Source organism: Amyelois transitella, chromosome 10 (genome assembly GCF_032362555.1).
Source record: "Amyelois transitella isolate CPQ chromosome 10, ilAmyTran1.1, whole genome shotgun sequence".
NCBI lineage: Eukaryota > Metazoa > Arthropoda > Insecta > Lepidoptera > Pyralidae > Amyelois > Amyelois transitella.
The window spans coordinates 1,646,533-1,667,966 of NC_083513.1; the positions used below are offsets into that span (position 1 = coordinate 1,646,533).

A 21,434-nucleotide genomic window follows, 5' to 3' on the forward strand; every position below is an offset into this window, starting at 1 on the left:
TTTTTAAAATGTATTCGATTTTATACAAATAAATTCAATAAACATTATTTGTGTTTATATTTTTATCTTCAATGGACTAGAAATTAATTAAGAAAAATAACGCCATTAGCTTTTATCATTTTGAATTTCATACTACATTACCAGAATAATTTTAATTATAGAACCGGAAGGTATAAAAAGGTCTTCACTGTTATATAATATTTCATTCTATATTAATGGTGCTTCTACCATATTCTTGGGAATTTGCCAATGATTTATCAAAATTTGGGCCGGATTCAGTTCAAAGTATTTTATAAAATATTGAATTTTTAAATAAATTTTGACTGGATAAGTGGAGTAGGTATGACTGGATGAGTGGAGTAGGTACTAAGTATTGGTTAAAAATGTTGATTTATGAAAGCAATAATGTTTTTTAGATCTTAGATTTTTGCAAGCTTTTTATGTTTCTTAGTCAGATGATTTGAACGTACTTGATTAAACCGTGGGTTCAAACCAAAAACAATTAAAATGTGGGTTCGGTGCCGAACTTTGGCATAATTCATACCTTACCTGCTCTTGGTAACAGGCCAAAAAAAATCTACGCAAAATAAATAATTCTCAATGCGGCCCTGTACAACAGATAAATCGTTGAAGATCAAATCTCGGGAACTGTTCACTGTCAATGTTGGCCAATACGTCCATCCGGATTTTTTCTAGATTACTTGCGACTGAAATATATTTAGTACTTATTACAGTTGATAGCGCGACGTACAAAGGTAACGAAAAGAGTCGCAAATAACTTTTGAATTAACTTATTTCAAAATATTAAGTTTTTTTTTTGTTAAATAAAGAATAAATTTTTAGCCGGTGTTCTAATTTAAAAAACAAATTCGAAACTATGCATTTCAAATAAAAAAAAATGGATGTACAAGACAATTTAGTGAACAGCATAGTGGATTTATACAAAGATGGTAATTGGAAAGAGATCGTTGACAGCTACCATGACCATCCGGATAGGAACAAGGTGTTATGGGTGTTTCCCACTGAAGAAAACCTGAAGTTTATTAACCAGTGTTTGTTGGAGTTACACTGTAGTCAGATTCTGAGTATCGGATGCGGTTGTGGACTGTTGGAGTGGATCATCAATAAGTTTACAGGTAAACAAACTTTTCATAGGCCATTCCTGTATTCTGGCTATTCACGAAATTTGATTGGTGTATCTTCTATCTTATCGGTGAACTGAGAGAGATATTAATAAGATGATCCTTGTTTTTGAATAGTCCCTCTGGCCATTTGTGTTGGTTTCAATGCCCGCTTGACCGCTTACTAAGGTGTTGGGAAAAGATTTTACAATTTTTATCACGTTTACCTTGTGGACCAACTGATATGAACAACTTATCTTTTTTGCGTGATGGAAGCTTTAGGAAATTTTAAATTTTACGAGTTGGTAACACTTCTGACATTTGATTGCCACCTACATAATCTACAGAAAGATTTAATTTATGCGCCGGATTATTAACAAAAAAGTACTTTTTTATGTCGTCTACTCAAAATATCATTTGATATGTATCATTTATGTGCCCACTTTCTTCAAGGCTTTAACCTAGTAACTCTTAATTTACGTAGGTATAAATTTCGGCTTCCCTGAGTGTACACGTTCGCAGTCAAATTTAAAAAAATTGTATGATTGAAATATATTTTAATTTTCTAGGACTGCCAGTAACAGGAGTAGAAGTAGACAGCGCCTGGTGGCACTGTAAATACGCCCCGCCCACATTTATACCCCTCCTGCTCACTCCTGAAGAAATAAATGAGGACGTCATCAATTTACTGCAAAGTGGGATAGAGACGGCACTATTATTTTGCTATTTTAACAACAGACCTGCATTTGAAGAGTATATTAAGCATTACTCTGGAAATGTGATGATTATTATTGGTCCTGGATATGGGAAAGGCGTTCATACAGATCCGAAGCCTTTTGGAGACGTAAGCAATGACTGGCAGCTATACAAATGGCAAGAAGTGCGAAATAGCCAAGATTTTATTGTTTTTTATCAAAAGATCTCTAAAAATTGATTTGAAATTGTAATCATTCCATTAGAAAAACAAGGCTAAAGTGTATGAACAATAAATTTAATTGATAATTAACAGTCTTTTTCTTATCCTTTATAATAAACATAAATTAATTCTTCATTAATTCTATATTTTTTACATTAATCTTATTAGTACGCACTCGTACAGATGTATTCATCATAGGATCTTTCTTTCCTTGAATGAAATTCGGGAAATCATTACTGCTATTATCATGAGAGCCAGATTCTATGTTTTCTTTTTGATTCACAATAGGAACTTCAGTCACAATTCTATTCATTTCATTAACTGGTACATCTTGTATATTATTCGATGGAATATCATTTTCTAAGAAATGAAAATCATTGTGCATAAGATATAATGATTCTAGAGGGAGAAGATTCATGTCAAATCGAGGCAGTAGTTTGTTGTCGTCAGAATTATCGTCTATTTCGATGACATCATTTTGTTGGTCGTCTACTGAGACTTCAGGTAAACCTACCGCAGAGAGGTCTAAATGTCCTGAGTATTGTTCCCCGATAATATTATCTATTAAATACTGGTCTAAAATAGGTGTGTTTGCCGCATTGTTGTTCATTGCTAAGTTATAAAACGAGTCGGATTTAACCTCGTTTTTAATGTTTTTATGTATATCTTCTAAGGGTGGTGAAGCTTTGTATTCTCTGCTCATAGCTTGTATGTTTGCGTTGCACATTCTTTCTAGGCTAGGCGACTGCGTATTCTGCTTTATAGTAGTTTCAAGTTTTATGTAACTCGGATCGTTGTTCTGAATTTTTTGTGGCGGCGGAAGTAACGTTATTGAATTGACATTTCTCTGTTGATTAAAAGTGAACATTTGGGATTCATTATTCATGCCGTTTGCTTCTTCCGTAGGGGCAGTGTCACTCATCATGGTTTCTTGAGGGTATGTCATGATATTACTAGGAGACTCGCTTAGTTCCGGTTCTGGTTGTAACTGCATGAACTGTGTCGCAATCAGATTGTTAAAAGTCACAGGGTTACCGAGTCCGAATCTCTCGTTATCCTCCAATCTTTTGAAAGCCATTTTCTGTTGTGAATGAAACATGTTTTCTTCGTCAGGCCCTTTTAATATAAGATTGCTTTTTACTGATATTTTGGGCTTTTTTCTTGGTACACCATCTTGTTCGTTAGATATATTGACTGGCGAGTTGCTTGACGATGGTACCGGCAGTATTTGAGTTGGTTTTATGATCGGACCGGTAACTTTGATCATGGGAAGTGATATTTTATCAACTGATGTGAGCATGGTGCTACTGTTGCACACAGATATTTGTGGTACATGAGGTAACCTTATTGGGAAATTGCTCATTATGCTATTATTTATACTGCTTGCTATGGAAGACTCACTATTTGGTATAGAATTCACACTACTGTTCTGTAATAATGTTTGCTCTGCCACAGTCGTACTTAAATACTCATGCAAATTTGGTTCAAAGCTCATAGACAATGGAATCTGTGAAAACTGATGCCTATTCATAATTGTGTTATCTGAAGTTTCAGATATACCACAGTCAGAATTATTCTCATCTTTGCTTAAATCTGTAACCATTGCTTGAGTATTATAATTAGCTGTTTCACTACCACTTGTTGAAGGAGCACAATAGCTTTTCGAGTAATCTTGTGGCATACTTTCAGAGAGACTATCACAGTCGTAGACTTCTATAGGTATTGTGTTTACGGTTTTGGGGCTGTCCCCTTTGTTTTTATCTTGAGAATCACTTTCGTTTGCTGATTTCTCTACTGTTTCACTTGGGATGTTCCAGCTAGGCTTGTTAGCTTTGCGAGTCATTTCTATTAACAGTTGTATACCTTCTTTATCTGTGTGTGTAGTTAAGTGTAGGACATACTTATCTTTGTTGACGCTTTTGAACTGGCAGTACGGACAGCGGTGAATATCCCCGGATATGTTGGGATGTTTGGAGATCATGTGGGACGTGAAGACGGTGGACTGTATGCACGAGTACGGGCAGAACTTGCATTGGTACATGCCTTCGTTTGTGTGCATCTTTTTGTGGCGCCGCAGCGCGTTGTGATCAGCTGACTTGTAAGGGCATTGATCGCATAAATATGGTTTGTCACCTGAAAGTTTTAGATGTAGTATGTCATCAAATCAGTTTGTATAGTGTGGAATTATGGATCTTATTTATTGAAACCTACTTATAGCTACAATAGGGCACAGTATTTTGATTAAATTTTGCACATACACTAGTCTTTGGTTAGGTTTAGTCTAACAAAGGCTAAAAAAAGTATTAAACAATAAAATGTTTTTATAAAAAATAGATAACCTGTATGTAGTCGCGAATGGCGTATTAATTCATGATTTCTAGCTGTGGCATAGTTACATTCCGGGCATTTGAACGGCTTCACTTTCTCGTGTACCGTGGCTACGTGGGCCTGCACCCTCTTCTCGCTGTTGAAAGCCAGCTGGCAAATGGGACAGTGGACCGGATTTGTTTCCTTCTTGTGATACAACTTGTGTTTAGATAGTTGGTTCATATTCTTAAATGCCTTTGAACATATGGGACCTGAAATTGATGAGTAAAGTGAGTCTAAGTAAATGCTTTTAGTAAATAATGCAATAAATATTAAATACTAGAGACTGCTTGCGCAAAAGTAGAATTTATAAATATAAACTTTCTTTTCTTTCAAACATACGAACGGGATCAAAATCTGTCCAGAACTATCCGAGATAAGCGCATACATAACATACAGAAAGAAAATATGTAGTAAAGTGATAGTGATGAACTTGATATACAAAAGAAAAAGATATTGTTACTTTAAAGTAAAAACAGGATAATCATAACACTGAGTAGTGATTTGAAACTCTAAAGAGCATCTGTGGTCAAATTGGTAGGGTGGCACATGTTCAAGTCTCACCAACGTCATGTACTAATGACTATTTTCGAAGTTATGTACATTAGTTTGAATACTAACCAATGCTCTTTTAAGGTGAGGGAAAACATTGTGAGGAAACCTGCACATTCAGCCAACTGGATGTGTAACCATGATCAATCAAATATGGGTTAGTTTTATCTGCTGTTAGATGGTAGTTACTTCATGTAAAAACTGACTCACCCAATCTAGGATTCATGGTCAGGACTAAAGCCAGGAGGAAGAAGAGTGATTTGATACTTTAAAAAAGTTGTAAACTTACAGATATGAGCATGAACATTCTTGTGAGATTTCATGTGGATGTTGAGAAGCCTATATTTTTTGTATGTCTTGTAGCCACAGATCTCACAAGTGGGTAGTTCCATGTCCACTTCATGCACCTTCCACAGATGGGTGTGCAAAGCCTCCGCAGCCAGTAAGACTTTGCCACACTCTGGACACACCAATTTTCCATTTTGGTGACATTTTCTGTGATATGCGAGTTTTGCATCAGTTTTTAAACGAATGTGGCATCCAGCCACTGAGCACAAAGTCCCCTTATCTTTTAAACTATCAACTTTCTCAGATGTATCTTTATTTTCAGTTGGTTGAGTTGCTTCCAAGCTGTCTTTAGAAGGAGCAACAAGTTTACCGCTATCTGATGTGACATGAGGTTGAATGGATGATATCAAGTCTGGAGTGACATTGGATACTTGTATCACATTACACTGAGTACTTGAACTATCTGTTAACTTAACATACTGAGTGGAAACTTCGTTGGTATAGACAATGTTGATGCTTGCCTCCTGAATAATTTCCTTAGGATCTACCTTCTCAAAGTTAGGGGTACTCATCTTGTTGAGTTCATCAACTGATATAAAAGCCACACCTTTAGGTAGATCACTATTAGCATTCACAATGTCTGGAATAATTTCGATAACTTGAGGCATTTTAACATCCGACATGTCTGATTTTAATGGGGCTTTAGGTGGAGATTCAGTTTTAGTTTCCTTCTTTTTTAGTTTAGCATTTTTCAAAGCTATTTGGACTAAACTCTTGACCATTTTCTTCACATCTTTTACACCCATTTTGTGGTGGCTCCTCAGATGCGTTCTCAGAGTTTCTTCAGCTTCAAATACACTGGTGCAACCTGGACAAGGAATTTGAATGTTGTCCGCTAGACCATTACTTTTAGCCAAGTCTGGGTGTTCAGTGAACAAGTGGAACTTTATGTCGTCCTCAGCCAGCGCCATGTATGGACAAGCCTCGCACTGGAAGAAAGCCGTGGAGCCCACGGACTTCTCCTCGTAAGACATGACCTTCTCATTGGGCACCAGTGGTTTTGCCTCATTGTTGATTTTATTCATCTTGGTTGATGAAGTCCGGTAATGTGAAAGCTTAAAGAGATAATATTATTCACTAGTTTATTTCATTTTATGATGAAAATTTGAATAAGAGTCTATTTCAATTTATAAAAATCAGCTGTAAACACACAACCCTTTATTTATAGCTAGTGAAGTGACAGTAATATTACCAACTCCTTAAAAATATATACCGTAACAATTAGATTACCTAGCAATTAAATAAAGTATGATGCAAACTTATTTATAAATCGTTGACTTTTTGAAATAAATAAATTGATACGATATTTTCTGAACTTACTAAGAAAATATTAATTTAAGTTTATCACCTTTTTACTGTGTATTTTGTTTCATATTGCGTTTTGGTTGTAACTAAGCTTTAGACTTTGCATTTGTTAATTAACTAAAGTTTACTAATTCAACTACAGAAAAGTCTTGGGTCAGTACAATAATAAAACATATTTTTTAGTTTATAATTTAGTTTAGTATTATTCTCAAGTTAATTATTTATGTCTCATAAGTCATACTTCACAGTAAAGCAATCAATATTTTTTTAATTTGTAATTTATTGTTTATAAGTTAAATAAAGTATTGTCTCAGAAAAAACACCAAACAAACATAATTCTGTCACATTTCAGGCAAAAATTATGTAGCTGGACACCCGCTAGAACACCAGTCGTTGTCAACTGTCACCACAGTCATGCTTGACAGTGATATATTAATGTTTTTTTAACGCTGACGAGGTACTATAAATGCAAGAGAAGTTGCGAAGAGAAGGCACCAAAAGGAACAAATCATTGGGATTGGCTGTCGCAACGCTATTGGTCGATTTTTCTCATTTCCACACGTCTCCCTACGCTGTCAATGTCAAATTGAGTCGGTGTTTTGCTGGTGCAGTATTTTGTTGAATTTGGATAAAATATATAAAAATGAGTGTAAGATTGTTAACTATAACTTTTTCACGAAAGTAGAATTTTGTTCTAGGACGTAGTACTTATAGTATTTGTTTATTTCAGCTGGAAATAGAATCCATGGTCCGTTATGCTTCGCCCATCAACCCGGCGATATTTCCACACCTAACTCTACTCCTACTCGGAAGCGGCATCTTCTTCACGGCCTGGTTTTTCGTTTATGAAGTCACTAGTACCAAAATGTCTAGAGATCTGTTCAAAGAACTGCTCTTATCGCTGGTCGCTGCATTGTTTTCTGGATTTGGTATCCTGTTTCTTCTGCTTTGGGTAGGCATATATGTTTGATAAACAAATTAATTTTTAAGTTAGTTATCAACGGCGAGCATTCCTTGGGAAGATTTTGTATGAATGAGTGTTTATATTTAAGAAATAAAGTTTTATTACAAAATAACCTATTTCATTTAATTTTCCTATACAAAAGATTTTTAAAACCTACTAGATACAGGCAATTGTGTAACAAGCTACCCTGCATGAAACTCTGGCACGGTTATAGAGGTAAAACTGAAGAGAATGGGATTTGGGTTGGTCAATGTAGTATTTTACTGTTGATTATAGATTTAGGTAATATACCTATACTTATAATCAATTTCAAACATGTAAAATTGAATCCTTAGTTATTATATGATCATTAAAATACCTATTACCTATATGTTATTATTAAATAATTAAATATCTTACATAGTACCTTTTCAGTGAAGTAAGTTTACCTCTTCACAGCCTAACAGTGTGGAGAGTATAGAAATGTCATAAGGTTAATATTCACGCGGATGCAGATGCGGGCAAAAGGTAGGGATGATAACTTAAGATTCCCCAAGCAAAAGAAAGGGGTTTGTAAGGACCGAGCATAGCTCAGTCACTCAGGTATAGAAATGAAACAAGAATTTTTGGTTTTATTTATTATAACTAGAGTTTATACTTAGGAAATATTTTTGTATACTATTTAAAAAAAACAGGTATTGAACGCAAAGTAAAGTAACGCACGCAGTTTTCAGGTGCGTTACGTGCGCGTTTAATTAAAATTATAAATAGGTAGTATCTATAATGCAACACCTAAGTTTAAAATCATATATTTTTCTATAGGCTAATAGATACTTTATTAACTTAATTATTTTATGTAAAAAAAGTTTTTATTTATTAGAACATGAAATGTGTGCTACTACCTGGCTTGAGTTGTTAATCAAGAGTAAACAAAATGTCAGTACAATAACAAGTTTAACATAAACATTTTATACCTAATGATATCAGTTATAGATATTAACTAAACTTTCATTTTGATATGTCATGCATGAATTGTAATAGTCTACAAATAATATGAGTAACCTCTAAATAAGGAAGCAGAAAAATAAACAGTAACAGAAAACTTATTAGGCGATCCTCAAATAAAACAGTGAATCTAGAAAGCTATAATATGTAACTAAACTCTTCACGAATTGATTAATTTTGGAACATAGGTACTATTTCATTCAATTCAAATTAAAAACATTCATTCAAAATTTTAAAAATAAACAGATTTAAATAATTAAGGTTAAGTAGTGAATCCAGGGTGCCAAGCAATTCACATGATGATGAAGTAGGTAGGTACCTATTTAATTGAATGGTCCAGTTTTGTCCCCATCACTAGGTCTTGCTACTCGGACCTCCATGCCCTCCTGGCTCTCCGTGCTTTGTTTCCTCTTTTCCTTCTCCCGGTACTGCTCATCCAGCAGGACTGTCTCGTGCATCCGCTTCGAGGCGAGGGACTCCACACGCTCGTAGAGAACTGGGGAGGACATCACGAAATGCCTGGAAAATAGGCAAGGTTACGTACACGGCATAAAGTTGACTTAGGCTGGTTGTCCATGAGGGCGGAGCGGAGAAGGGAGGAAATATTGACCAATTGGATTGCAAAAAGATAAAGGACAAAAGACTTTATGCAATCCTATTAATATTTATTTCCTCGCTCGTCGTTCCGTGCAACGGAGGCAGCCTTCAGCACAGTGTTATTTAAGACGCGAATATCAAGTAGGGAAGGCAAAGAGCGCTCCATTATCGATAACGATGACATCAGCGCAGACTGCGGACATATTTTAAGTAAACTTCACAATAAAAATGTTCGCTCATATGACACCTCCAAGTCTCTTTTTGCGTTTGTGAAAAGAGAGAGACTAACCGGAAATCAGCTTCGTCGAGGCGATACACCTGTGTAATCTCTACTGCGACCACGGAGGCTACTCGTTTCCGGTCTTTCATGATCAGAGCCACCTCGCCGAAGTGAGCGCCGTCTTCCAGGTGGCATACCTGGGTAGGCAAAGTAATATTGGAGTCTCGTAATTTACTCCATGATTAAAAAAGTAAACTGAACAAACAAACACCCAATATCATAGGAAGCCGTGCTTTTAGACACTATTGTTATTTGGTTGAATTTTTATATTATCCTTCAAATATACTCAAATATCTGATTTCGAAGTCCGAAAGCCGGAGGCGAAAACTGAGACTAACTACATCTTTTCACTTGCTGCCATCCCTGCATACTTCTTTCGCTTCATCCACATTCATAACTCTCATCGTGTGATCTTGATATGTCCTTTCGCCAGCACGTTGATCATGTTACGTTCGTCTTACCAAAAGTACAACGAATAAATAATATCGTCGGGAAGTGACTGGCGTCGGGATGTGACGACCTCACCGCTGGTACATAACGTATTCGATGTAGTGATGAAAGCGAGGTAGAAATCATTGGGGGAGGCCTATTTCAGCAGTGGATGTCCTACGGCTGATAATTATGAAGATGACCTGAAAATAAACATACCTCAACGCCTTTCAACGAGTATACAGCGACACAACCGTTTGCTATGAAGTACATACAGCTGCCGACGTCCGGGGCACGTACCACTAGATCATTGGGCAGGTATACCTAAAAGAGAACAATAAGTGCAGATTTTGTGTAGACAGTATTGGTTCGACTTTGGTTTTAAGTCTATAACACCTCGCTGCAACTACTAGCAAAGAAATAATGGAATATGTGAAAAAAACGGGGAAAATTATTCACCCTTCCTCCACCTTCAATGATGCTTAAAATAATTATTCCACGCGGACGAAGTCGCGGGCACAGCTATTAAATAATAAAGTCATGTTTTAATGTTTGTGGGGTGATACCAATCAAACTACGTAGTTTTTAAGTTTCTAACAGCCTTCGAAAGTCCTCCCTGTTCGTCCCTTTCATGATAACGTTTGCTAAGAATTTAATGATAGCTCAAACCTCTGGATGCAGACGGCCCAGGATTTCCCCTACCACAGCGGCAGGTAGCCCGTTGAAGAGGGACACCTTATTTACCAATTTGTGACAAGTTTGAAGGGTAATCTCGTTGCGGAGTTGTTCTGAAAATGTGTAAGATAATTTGTGCGATTTTAACATACATACATATATAAAATCACGCCGCTTTCCCAGAGGATAAGGCAGAGACTACATCTACTATCCACGATTCCTGCATAGGTACTTCTTTTTTCGGCAATACAGACCACAATGTCAGGTCATGCATGCATGAGAGTGAAATTAGAACTCAAAGAACACTTCCAATAGATTAAATGCATTTATTACGTTAAGTTGACATAGCCAATAGACTCAAAGGACCGTTAATTGTGATTTTGGAAGTGCTATTGCAAATAAGTGTAATTATCGCCCAATACGAATTACGAATAGCTATGAAGAAAAGGGCCGCGGAGACTTAAAAGTCTTTTAGGCAATTTTAACTTTTCGGTTATAGCATTCCAAATAGAATACCTACGATAAAATTTATTTAAACCTACTTTATAATAAAGAGAGCAGTCGAAAAGAAAAGAGCTTTATTAAAAATGAATAATATACCAGATAAGTAGTGAAGGGCGTTGTCCTCTCGAAAGTACACCTCGTGGAACGTATAGTTGTAGAAGTCGATTACGCGCTTCTTCAACGGGCTGGGAAACTGTTTTTGTCGCATGTACGCCTTAAATTCAAATATTTCATGATTGAGTTTTTCATATTATTGGTAAAGTCTGATTCTTTTTCTACGCGTAAGTAATATGTAACAATACGCACCTCAACTTCGTTCATGAGCTCGTAGTATCGCATGGTCGAGTCGAAATACGTGAAATATACCTTCATCAGGAAAACTGGAATCATATTATTTCATGCTGTTTATACTGACTTGAAATTTCTTTGAAAGCAAATGTTAAGTTCTAATTCAAAGGCTGGTAAGCGATTCCGTTCGTGATATCACGAGGTTGAGAATTACGGGCACTTTGCATCAGCATCTAATTATGCAATTTAGAGAACTTGCCCAGAGGAATAATGCGTAGGGTAAGACACTATAGAACCCATAGGTTTGACATGGTTTTAACAATCGGTGCCATCCAGTACGCCAATAAAATAGATAGATGAGGCTTTTTATTGCACCATAGGTACGAGTACCTAAAACATACAAAACAGCACCAAACAGATAGAGATGGCACAAAGGCGGACTTAACACTAATGCAATCTCTTCGGCGATTATCACACGGCACCGCGCACCGCCGCGGCAGGCGGTGAAGCGGATCTCATGTCGCATAAGCCTCTACTAAATCCGTTGATACTAAACACATGTTCACCGCCCGACCGCGCGGTCGAGCGGTGCTCTCGCCGCCACCGCCTCTCCGCGCGGACGGCAGCGCGGAGGGGCGGCACCTCACACACGTGGCACCGCATAACCGCGCGGAACATCGTTGAAGCAAGACGTGTCGCAATTTAAAAATGGATTTCGATGTCGAAAAGTTTATTTCAGAGATTCAAAGTCGCTCTGCTATCTGGGACATGAAAAGCACACAATATAGTGATAGACTCCTAAAACTGAACAAGAAGCTTTTCTTCCGGCGAAATACAAGGACGCATGTTTGTATTTACTCCAGAAATTGCTTTCCTTATTTTTGCTAACAAATAATCAAATGAAGAAGTGGACATTCGCGTATAATTAAAAAATTTATCTTCGTATTTTCTCAAACTTTTATAGAATAACATGAATGACCCATTTAGAGTTCTGCTTCGTAAAAATGGATGAACCCAGTATCTTCTTATTTTTTTCTTTCTGCGCCATAAAAGCCAGATTGCTGCCACCACTTCAGCGTCCATTCTTGCCAGCGTCTGCAATCAAACTGGTCAAAACCGCGTTAAATCCATCCGCGCGTACAGGCGCGTAAACCGCCTTACCGCGCGGTGCACCGCTGCGAAATCCGCGTTACCGCCACCGCCCTCCGCGGCGGTGCGCGGTGCCGTGTGATAATCGCCTTCCAGTCAACCTTTGGGTGGAAGGAAACCAAACAGGAGATTGGCGTATAAGAACAGTTTTGAGAGAGAATAAGACCAATTGCACCTTCTTCCTCGCTACCTATTCACACGTTTTTTTGAGGGGTCGGCTCAGTATGTTAGTTTCTTATTCGCTTGACACTCACACTTCACTTCACTTCACATCTCTTTAATCTTTAAAGTTGCCTGTCTGATATCAATCTATTTTAGAAATCTTCTCGGAAAGTATCCAAATGTAGTTGTCACAGGCTCTTTTTCTGTCCTTCCAAATAAAACTGATTCCAGTCAGGTAGGCTAGGTAAAAGGAGGTAGTACATACACATTCATTAATCACGCCTCTTTTCCAGAGGGGTAGGCAGAGACCTCATCTTTCCACTTGCCAAGATCCCTGCATATCTACTTCTTTCGCTTCATCCACAATTATAACTCTCTTCATGCAAGCTCGGCGGTTTCGGGTACTACTGACCTAGCCTTTTGGTAGAACGTCTTCGATTTGATCAAGGTACCTTCGCCTAGGCCTTCCCATTTCAACAGTCCCATTCACACTCCCTGTATATTTGCTTTGTCAACTTGCTTTCATTAATCCTCTCGACATGACCAAGTCATCTAAGAATTAACTTTTCTATACTATTACTAGCTGTCCCGGCAAACGTTGTTTTGCATTTGTGGGTATAAAAATTGATTTCGGCCGATATCTCACACCTACTCAATATGCTCACAAAATTTCATGAGAATCCGTCAAGCCATTTCGGAGGAGTACGGGAACGAACAATGTGATACGAGAATTTTACATATAAGATTATTAAGTACTACCTTCTTATCGGAGAAATTGTAAATAAAAATACCTAAGTTGTATATCATGAAGAGTGTAGTGAAGACAATGATGCTGGATACCACAGCGATTTCATCCGGCCACTCCAGGGGGAACATGGTGTGGTAGCTTGCACCTCATAAAAGAATCAAATTTGTAAATTGATCAAATTCCATTCTAACATTTATAAGTACTAAGTATACTACCTACTTAATATTGGGGAACTATATTTTCTATCACCAAAATTTATATTTGTCATCAAGTTGTATCACCTAATAAATAGATCTATCGCCACGAAATATTTTCGTTCTCAGATAAACAAAAATTGTTCCCAGGTATGAATTATCAAATTAATGTTAATATATGTGTAAAATAAGAGATCGACAACCAATAAAATTATATTGAATTACATGAATATAAACTTCGTTCTTATAATAATAGTTTTGTTACTTAAATAATAGCTCTGTGCTCAGAATGGTAGATCTGTCACCAAATAAATCGATTATCGATCCCTGACTGCGACTCCTTTTTATTTGATATTTTGTCACCAATACAGTAGTAACATTTTATTTCATTCAGATATTAAATTAATAGTATTCGTTACCAATTTAATACATCAATTTATAATTTTAATGAAAAAATGATCAAAGGGGCGGAGACAAATTGGCGCGCTTTAAAAATTGACCAATCCGGCATCAACGATGGGTAGTAGTTAACTATTGATTATTTTAACTTTAATTATAAGTGTTTTATCTACTATTCTGCTAGCCATAAGCCAGCTATTTTAAACCAGCGCTGATTGTTCTGTGGTTATTATTTTTAAGAATAAATATTGATTATTTTAACTTTAATTAAGTGTTTTATCTACTATTCTGCTAGCCATAAGCCAGCTATTTTAAACCAGCGCTGATTGTTCAGTGGTAATTATTTTCAACAATAAATATTGATTATTTTAACTTTAATTGTTTTATTTACTACTCTGCTAAAAATTTTATTTAAATATAATTTATACTACCAGTGGAAATTTAGAACCTTGGGAGTCTAGTTAAGTAGCAGAATCTTTTGGTTGAAACGATGATGACAACCCTAATTTTTTATTTGAACTTAATGCAATTTTCTAGTAACATAATATGATTTATTGGTGATCTCTTTAAATTAGTTTGCTTAAATACTTATTAGGACACACCTATTATAATACATACAAAAACATTTATTTGGTACTAGACCTTATATCTCAGGATTTTAGGTGATTTATTGTGGAACTGATTTTGCATTGTTTGGTGACTACATTTTGGTGACAGATCTACTATGTTGAGGACAAACCCTATTATTTAAGAAACACAAAACTAATTAAATTGGTGATAGCTTAAATGATACCCTTAATATTGTAGGTACATGAGAAAGTTAATTTCTATATACTATATGTAGACATGTAGGTATGTTTAGGTGGACTTTTTCTCGCAATGTCTTTAAACAAACTTTACAGTAATAGAGCATTAAAATAACTAAATGTATCTTTTATAAAAATAAGACTTTTATTACTTACCATAATAATTAACACTTACCAAAAAATGAGGAGAGACATACATAAATGCCAGCTCTGTAGCGCTTTATTATCGGCACTAAAGTCAGATTTCTCCCGTCGGATATGTTCAGAAAATGCGTGTATCCTCTCTCTGGGTAGCCGTTTCCTAAAAGTTAATTAAGGAGAATAAATAAATAAATAAATAAACAGACAGTAACAGAAACATTTATAGAATTCGATATATCGGAGAAAGTATAAAGACGTCTTAAAGGAAGGAAAAGTTTAAAATGTTACTCGTACTAAGAAGAAGCTACTATTAGAAGTTCTACATATTGAAGCTTTGAAACTTTCAGCCAACATTGCACGGTCTATTAGTTAATCATAACAAGCTGTCATTAGGTGTTGGAGCTTTAAAAATTTTGAAGCTTATATTAAGAATGTACCTACCTATCTAAATAAAGTCTGTAGAAAACGAACAAGCGGTGACATTCTATTAGAAATAAGAACTTACGGTAAAGGTGGAGAACGGGACAGACGTAGAGGTAGCAGCAGCACACGTGCGTGATCACCATAAACATGGCCGCCTGCCGGACCACGCCCTGCCAGATGTACGAGCTGACGAAAAGCTGGAAATTGTTGTGACTTTACACAGTTTTCAAATTGGACAAAGCAAAACAAATATGCGGGGATCGTAACAAGTGGATCGTAACATGTGCTTAATTTGTCACCACCTAGAAAGCGGCATGATTTAACATTGCCTAGTCAGATTAAATTGATTGAACATTAATTAGTTCCTTTGTCTCTCACCTAAATGAGAGACAAAGGGACTAGAAGGCCTAGGTATTAACTAAGTGTTTTGTAAAACACTTAGTTGTGTGCACTGGCATGTTTTGGTAACTAGTAAAAAAACACCTTTGTGAACCTCTTCAAATCACGCAAGATAGTGCATATTCGAGCAAGCTTTAACATAGCGAAGATGTGAGCTGCCAGCATAAAGTGGCGATCATGGTACTCCGTAGGCAAGAACTTGAGCAGGCAGAAGGCTATGGGCAGACTCGACAATAAGTCCAAAATGAACCAGCTGCGGAGGTAATGCCTGGAAATAAACGTTACACTTTTAAGACGTTACGTATGATGACTGATGATTTAAGAAGTCGTCTATGATAGAATTTTGTATTTGTAAACATTATTTCAGTACCTAAAGAAAATTTAACTGTTTAAAATTCCTTAACCATAATGGGAGTCCAGCTTCATAGCGATCGGAAGCATGTCAAACTTTTCGAGTCCCGTTGTACAAAAGATGTTTAGACTTCCTTGTGTACCTAACTCAATCATATTCTGGTAGCTTTTAAGTTATAATTGAATCTATTTTTACATATCCATTTCTTAATTTTCAATGTAAATGTGCATCATTATCTATTTGAACATTACCTACAATAGTAGACTAACCTTATAATGCGTCTTCTGTTCAGAATGATGCTTCTCTCGTACCCCACGTAGCCAGTGTTGAACTTTATCATGACGCTTATCAAACAGAACACGTCAAGTGCCAAGATGATGTAGTCAGTGACGACGACTTCGAACTTCACTGGCACCGGGGGAACGTTGATGGCCAGGCGGAAATGTGACGCGAAGATGTGAGACAAGTTGATCAAAATCATAAAACTGTTCCAAGTGAAACTGCAGGAAGAAGATAAATTAGGAATCTGGTCACATTTATATCAGCCCCGTCCAAATGAGTTTGAGTAGTTAGCACATATTTTATGAGGATATAAATAGTTCAGTCTTAATCATTATGATTGGTCTTTTCCAATAACTAGAACTAGCTTAGATAGTCTTTATATTAAACTGCAGTAAATATGTGGAAGTTTTTTGGCATGATTCTTTGAGTGATTCGACAATCTTTTAAGAGATTTAGTTGTGTGTTCTAATTATAATAGTCTTCTCTGTGGTTAAGTGACTTATCGCTGCTCTTACGGTAAGGGAAAACATCGTGAGTAAACCTGTAGATACATTCAGGCAACTGGATGTGTTACCATGATCGATCCAATACGGGTTAGGTTTACCTGAAAAGGTTGCGGTGATCAGATGGGAGTTGCGTGTAAAAACCTGACTCACCCAATCCAGGATCCATTGTCAGGGGCATAGAATAGAATAGAAAAGAATAGAATAGATTTATTATCAAAATTGGATACAAGGTATCACTTATTGACGTCAAATCACTTAAATCTAATTATAACTACTACCGCTTCCAAAGCACGTGTAGAAGAAGCGGCGGAACAAACTACACTGCAGCATTTTCATCGAACGTCAATATACAAATATAGATCTCTTAATCATGGATACCCCGGGCTCATCTCCAGAGTGGTGAGTATGCAACCGGGACTATAAGTTAGAAGGAAAATGCAGAAGATGATATACTTACAATTACCTAAAAATAAATAAGGGTCAGGTCAAAAATACCCGAAACCGCCGAGCTTGCATGAAGAGAGTTATGTATGTATGTATGTAAATAAGAACAGACCTGAACCAGCTGAGTGGATGTATAACGAAGGTGTATTTCTCGTACTGCTGCCTTTGTCTCTCAGCGACCACGGCGGGGTAGCTGCGGAAGTGGTCGTAAATCTGCGGGTGCGACGGCGAGGCTTCGAAGGACTTCAGTAGGAAACGGACAGGCTTTGAATACGTCTTGGGTATCATGCTGTCAGAACCTAATGGTAGTAACAGGAATTCGCACTGTATACCAAGTTTGTAGCTATATTTGTTAGTTTGTAATGTAAGGGATATGCCGTGTGGTTCATGGCACCAATACATAAAATAATAGGACCACTCCATCTCTTTCCCATGGATGTCGTAAAAGGCGAATAAAGGATAAGGCTTACAAACTTAGAATTTTTTTAGGCGATGGGTTACCTGTCACTATTTGAATCTCAATTCTATCATTAAGCCAAATAGCTGAACGTGGCCATTCAGTCTTTTCAAGACTATTGACTCTGTCTACCCTGCAATGGATATAGACGTGACCATATGTATGTATGTTGTAAGGGATAATCTTTGAAAATATCGAGCTGATTGTGAAAATTATTTCACTGTTAAAATAAATAAATTTTGTAAGTTACATCTTACCTATATCTAAAGTACATTTGTGTTTCTTACGCAGCATTTTAATTACCTACAGGTGTGTAGTTCAATAATTACTTATCTTAATATTCTTTCGAGACGATAGGTTTCTGATTGTCAGCAAATTATTCTGACAAAACAGAAAGATGTTGGCAATCGATATTGCAAAAGCCAAGAAACTTTTCAGAAAATCCTCTTTGGTTTTTGAACCGACTTTGCTAGAAGGAGTTTTGTGTATTCAAGCTTTCAGGAGTTTATTTACCATTTTACCACATATACTCACGTCTATATCCCTTGCGGGGTACACGGAGCCAACAGTCTTAAAAAACTCATAGGCCACATTCAGCTTTTTCGTTTAATGATAGAATTGAGATTCAAATAGTGCTAGCCTGTCGCCTAAAAGAAGAATTCCAAGTGTATAAGCCTACCCCTCAGTCGCCTTTTACGACATCCATGGGAAAGAGATGGAGTGGTCCTATTATATTTTCTATTGGTGCCGGTAACCATACGGCACATTTACAATTATTAGCGACTTCTATATGCCGGAAGTCACAACATCCAATCACGCGATGCTATCATCCAATCCAAGCGAAGTGTCTAAATCGCGCAAGCTAAGATTTCACGGATTGAATCATCTATACTCGTATAACCTCCGACACAACATCGCCGGAGCCGCGTCACATATATTTTGTCGAGGAAATTGATTAATAATCCCGTAGGTGTCATTTCATATCATCCTTCTTTTTTTTGCCATCTTCAATTTTCTTTTGCTAATTTGTAGAAATTTTATGAAAAAACGGGTAAGTTTTCATTTGAGTAGTTTGCAATTCACACAGGATTATCCCGGGCTCCGAAACACTGCTGTAGAGGGTGCAACCGGGAACATGCAGAGGTGAAAGAGAGAGGCGAAAGGTGAGGGAAGAAAATATACATTAGTCACGCCAACATTCCTCGCGGGATAGACAAAGCCTACAGTCTCGAAAAGAGTAATAGGCCAAGTTCAGCTGTTCGGCTTAATGATAGAATTGAGATTCAAATAGTGACACGTTTCTAGTTCATCGTCTAAAAAAGCAATCCCAAGTTTATAAGCCTATCCCTTAATCACCTATTGTAAAGTGCCGGACACACGGCAACGGTGTGTGTGTGAGAGAGAGTGAAATACGGGAGGTAAGGAAAGAAAACACTGGACACTGATTTCTTAAATTAGATTTATTTAACAATATTTACATATATACTTAATACTTACATATCTTTAAAACTTCAGTTAAAACGAGTCTTGGATAGTTTGTTCACAAAATGCTATATTTTTCCTTTTTTTTTAAATAATAATTTCAGATTAATATCGACCACGTAATGTACAATTTTTACAAATATTTATACTTAGCTCAAGTACGTACTTACAAAATATTTTTTTATCGACTCGTGTTATTGTCATTTATAGAGGGATATCATCTGGATCACCTCCTGAAGTTGCTTTGTGAGAACTCTGGACTGAAGGGGCTCGTGTTAAAGCCGAACTGATTACTGTGGGTGGCAACACTCGCATTTGACTGAAACAAAAACATGACAATTGTTGATGATAATTGATAATTAATTTATTGTTGCTAACAACTGTGACTTGCCGCTTTTTACTGAATTATCTATTTCCTTTATTGTTTGCCGGTTAACTGAGAGAAGAGATCCCTTCATGGGATAAGTCCGCCATTGCAAGTGATTTGTTTCTTTTATAACTATGTAGGTACTTACTATTTTCTTGTTACTGTGTAAATTTTTATGCAATAAAGATATTACAAACAAACAACCGAACAATCTCCTCTCAAAAACCATTTTTTTTTTGTTACAGAATCTCTGAAATTTCTCGGGAACAATGTCTCGAAATAAAGTATGATTATGATATTGAAGGGATTTAGAATCACATTCTAATTGTAAATAATTCTAAATGGAATTCTGAAAATGATCGTATTTACCGGTACGATGCCTTCGTCCGTGCGGCTGGGTCCCGGCGGAGAGAACTCCTGGCTGAACTGCTCCAGGTCTTCCACTCCGATCAGGTCGGAGTCCCCGGATGTGTCACTGTTACAATAAATTAAATTAAATCACTCTTCGCATCTAACAATTCTTGTTATTTTTATTTTTTAGTTATTCGGGCACTCGGGCTGTTTTGGGTGTTAATCATATCTTTACAACGATTTTGTAGCACGATGCCTACAATCGTTATTCGCTCAATTTCCAATAACCTCAAACAATCGGTAGCGATATTCTTACTGTAGGGAGGAACCTTCTTTGGCCACTCTCAATTTCACTCCGCTATTTTACGAATGCTTAAACCATTTAAGCTCCAAAACATAAAAACCCGCCACCATTTAAAAAGATCGATGAATCGGATTACTTACCTAAATCCTAACTCGTTCATTTGCCATGTGGTTCCCGGCACCAATAGAAAAAAGAATAGGACCACTCCATCTCTTTCCCATGGATGTCGTAAAAGGCGACTAAGGGATAGGCTTACAAACTTGGGATTCTTTTTTAGGCGATGGGCTAGCAACCTGTCACTATTTGAATCTCAATTCTATCATTAAGCCAAATAGCTGAACGTGGCCATTCAGTATTTTCAAGACCGTTGGCTCTGTCTACCCCGCGAGGGGTATAGACATGACCATATGTATGTATCTATTAATAACTTACCTTATAGCGTCGAAGTCTGGCGCCCTGATGGCCTCGTTCCAGATAGGGTTGGAGCCTTCGACCGCGTGCTTGTTGGTCCCCGGCGCGAGTCCGGCCCGGTTCAATCCCGAGTCCACGGACCCGTACTTCGTCATAGACAACGCTTGCAGACGACGGTTGAGCCTTCCAGAGACAATTATTGGTTAAATAGGGGGGGGAACATGCAATAATTTGAGTTTTGATTTCATTTCAAAGAATTCCAATGTGAAATAGGTCTTAACATATTTAAAAAATTAAAACAATCTAATTTCGTTCTAAGTTCTAAGTTTGAATTTTCGCGCCAAAACGGACCTACACTTCCAATGACGTTGAAATTGAAAGGTAGAAAGACGTATAAAGAGGCTTCATAGTCAAAAAGATTCGGATTCAGAAAAGGATTCAGAATGGTAAACTATACTTAATATTGTAAAGCTGAAGAATTTGTTTGTTTTTTTGCACTAATCTCAGGAACTACTGGTTCGAATTGAAAAATTTTTGTTTTGAATAAACCCTTTATCGAGAAAGGCTTTAGGCTATACAAAATCACGCTGCAACTTTTAGGAGCGAAGAATTAATGGAAAATGTGAAAAAAAAAAACGGGGAAAATTATTCATCCTTGAGGGCTTCAATGATGCCCACAATAACTATTCCACGCGGACGAAGTCGCGGGCACAGCTAATACAAAATA

General features: G+C 36.9%; 5 protein-coding genes across 5 annotated transcripts in view; 2 read left to right on the forward strand and 3 right to left on the reverse strand.

Annotated features, from left to right (window-relative positions):
• The first annotated feature begins 898 nt into the window (after nucleotides 1-898).
• On the forward strand, nucleotides 899-2,080 carry LOC106136753 (uncharacterized). The gene is made up of 2 exons (XM_013337395.2): nucleotides 899-1,136; nucleotides 1,691-2,080. The coding sequence occupies exons 1-2, from the start codon at nucleotides 899-901 to the stop codon at nucleotides 2,053-2,055; spliced, it is 603 nt and encodes a 200-aa protein (XP_013192849.1). The 3' UTR covers nucleotides 2,056-2,080.
• On the reverse strand, nucleotides 2,049-6,467 carry LOC106136814 (zinc finger protein 236). The gene is made up of 3 exons (XM_013337469.2): nucleotides 5,246-6,467; nucleotides 4,377-4,616; nucleotides 2,049-4,170 (listed from the first exon to the last, which is right to left on the reverse strand). The coding sequence occupies exons 1-3, from the start codon at nucleotides 6,327-6,329 to the stop codon at nucleotides 2,162-2,164; spliced, it is 3,333 nt and encodes a 1,110-aa protein (XP_013192923.1). The 5' UTR covers nucleotides 6,330-6,467; the 3' UTR covers nucleotides 2,049-2,161.
• A 642-nt stretch (nucleotides 6,468-7,109) lies between these two features.
• LOC106136815 (transmembrane protein 258) lies at nucleotides 7,110-7,685 on the forward strand. The gene is made up of 2 exons (XM_013337470.2): nucleotides 7,110-7,258; nucleotides 7,340-7,685. Exons 1-2 carry the CDS (start codon nucleotides 7,253-7,255, stop codon nucleotides 7,577-7,579), a joined length of 246 nt encoding a protein of 81 aa, XP_013192924.1. The 5' UTR covers nucleotides 7,110-7,252; the 3' UTR covers nucleotides 7,580-7,685.
• A 490-nt stretch (nucleotides 7,686-8,175) lies between these two features.
• On the reverse strand, nucleotides 8,176-17,743 carry LOC106136754 (potassium/sodium hyperpolarization-activated cyclic nucleotide-gated channel 3). Its single transcript, XM_013337396.2, has 12 exons — nucleotides 17,448-17,743; nucleotides 16,373-16,603; nucleotides 15,836-16,019; nucleotides 15,435-15,549; nucleotides 14,964-15,089; nucleotides 13,433-13,534; nucleotides 11,349-11,422; nucleotides 11,139-11,256; nucleotides 10,533-10,651; nucleotides 10,083-10,187; nucleotides 9,444-9,571; nucleotides 8,176-9,076 (listed from the first exon to the last, which is right to left on the reverse strand). The coding sequence occupies exons 1-12, from the start codon at nucleotides 17,735-17,737 to the stop codon at nucleotides 8,881-8,883; spliced, it is 1,788 nt and encodes a 595-aa protein (XP_013192850.2). The 5' UTR covers nucleotides 17,738-17,743; the 3' UTR covers nucleotides 8,176-8,880.
• Nucleotides 17,744-19,234: 1,491 nt separating this feature from the next.
• The window catches only part of LOC106136783 (cadherin-23), a 40,752-nt gene continuing 38,552 nt past the window's right edge, over nucleotides 19,235-21,434 (reverse strand). Inside the window, exons 32-34 of the mRNA XM_013337428.2 lie at nucleotides 20,729-20,890; nucleotides 20,011-20,116; nucleotides 19,235-19,593 (exon numbers count right to left, since the gene is read on the reverse strand). Of these exons, the coding sequence (XP_013192882.1) occupies nucleotides 19,501-19,593; nucleotides 20,011-20,116; nucleotides 20,729-20,890 (361 nt within the window). The 3' untranslated portion in view covers nucleotides 19,235-19,500. The remainder of the gene's footprint in view (nucleotides 19,594-20,010; nucleotides 20,117-20,728; nucleotides 20,891-21,434) is intronic.

Excerpts from the sequence above, each read along its gene's own strand:
- LOC106136814 (XM_013337469.2), bottom strand. The coding sequence starts at position 6,329 with ATGAATAAAATCAACAATGAGGCAAAACCACTGGTGCCCAATGAGAAG. Across the intron at positions 4,617-5,245 it reads GAATGTTCATGCTCATATCT|GTCCCATATGTTCAAAGGCA; the intron begins GTAAGTTTACAA and ends CATCAATTTCAG. Across the intron at positions 4,171-4,376 it reads CCATTCGCGACTACATACAG|GTGACAAACCATATTTATGC; the intron begins GTTATCTATTTT and ends TAAAACTTTCAG.
- LOC106136753 (XM_013337395.2), top strand. The coding sequence starts at position 899 with ATGGATGTACAAGACAATTTAGTGAACAGCATAGTGGATTTATACAAA. Across the intron at positions 1,137-1,690 it reads GATCATCAATAAGTTTACAG|GACTGCCAGTAACAGGAGTA; the intron begins GTAAACAAACTT and ends TTAATTTTCTAG.
- LOC106136754 (XM_013337396.2), bottom strand. The coding sequence starts at position 17,737 with ATGTATTGGTGCCATGAACCACACGGCATATCCCTTACATTACAAACT. Across the intron at positions 16,020-16,372 it reads AACAGAAGACGCATTATAAG|GCATTACCTCCGCAGCTGGT; the intron begins GTTAGTCTACTA and ends GTTTATTTCCAG. Across the intron at positions 15,550-15,835 it reads ATTTGAAGAGGTTCACAAAG|CTTTTCGTCAGCTCGTACAT; the intron begins GTGTTTTTTTAC and ends AACAATTTCCAG.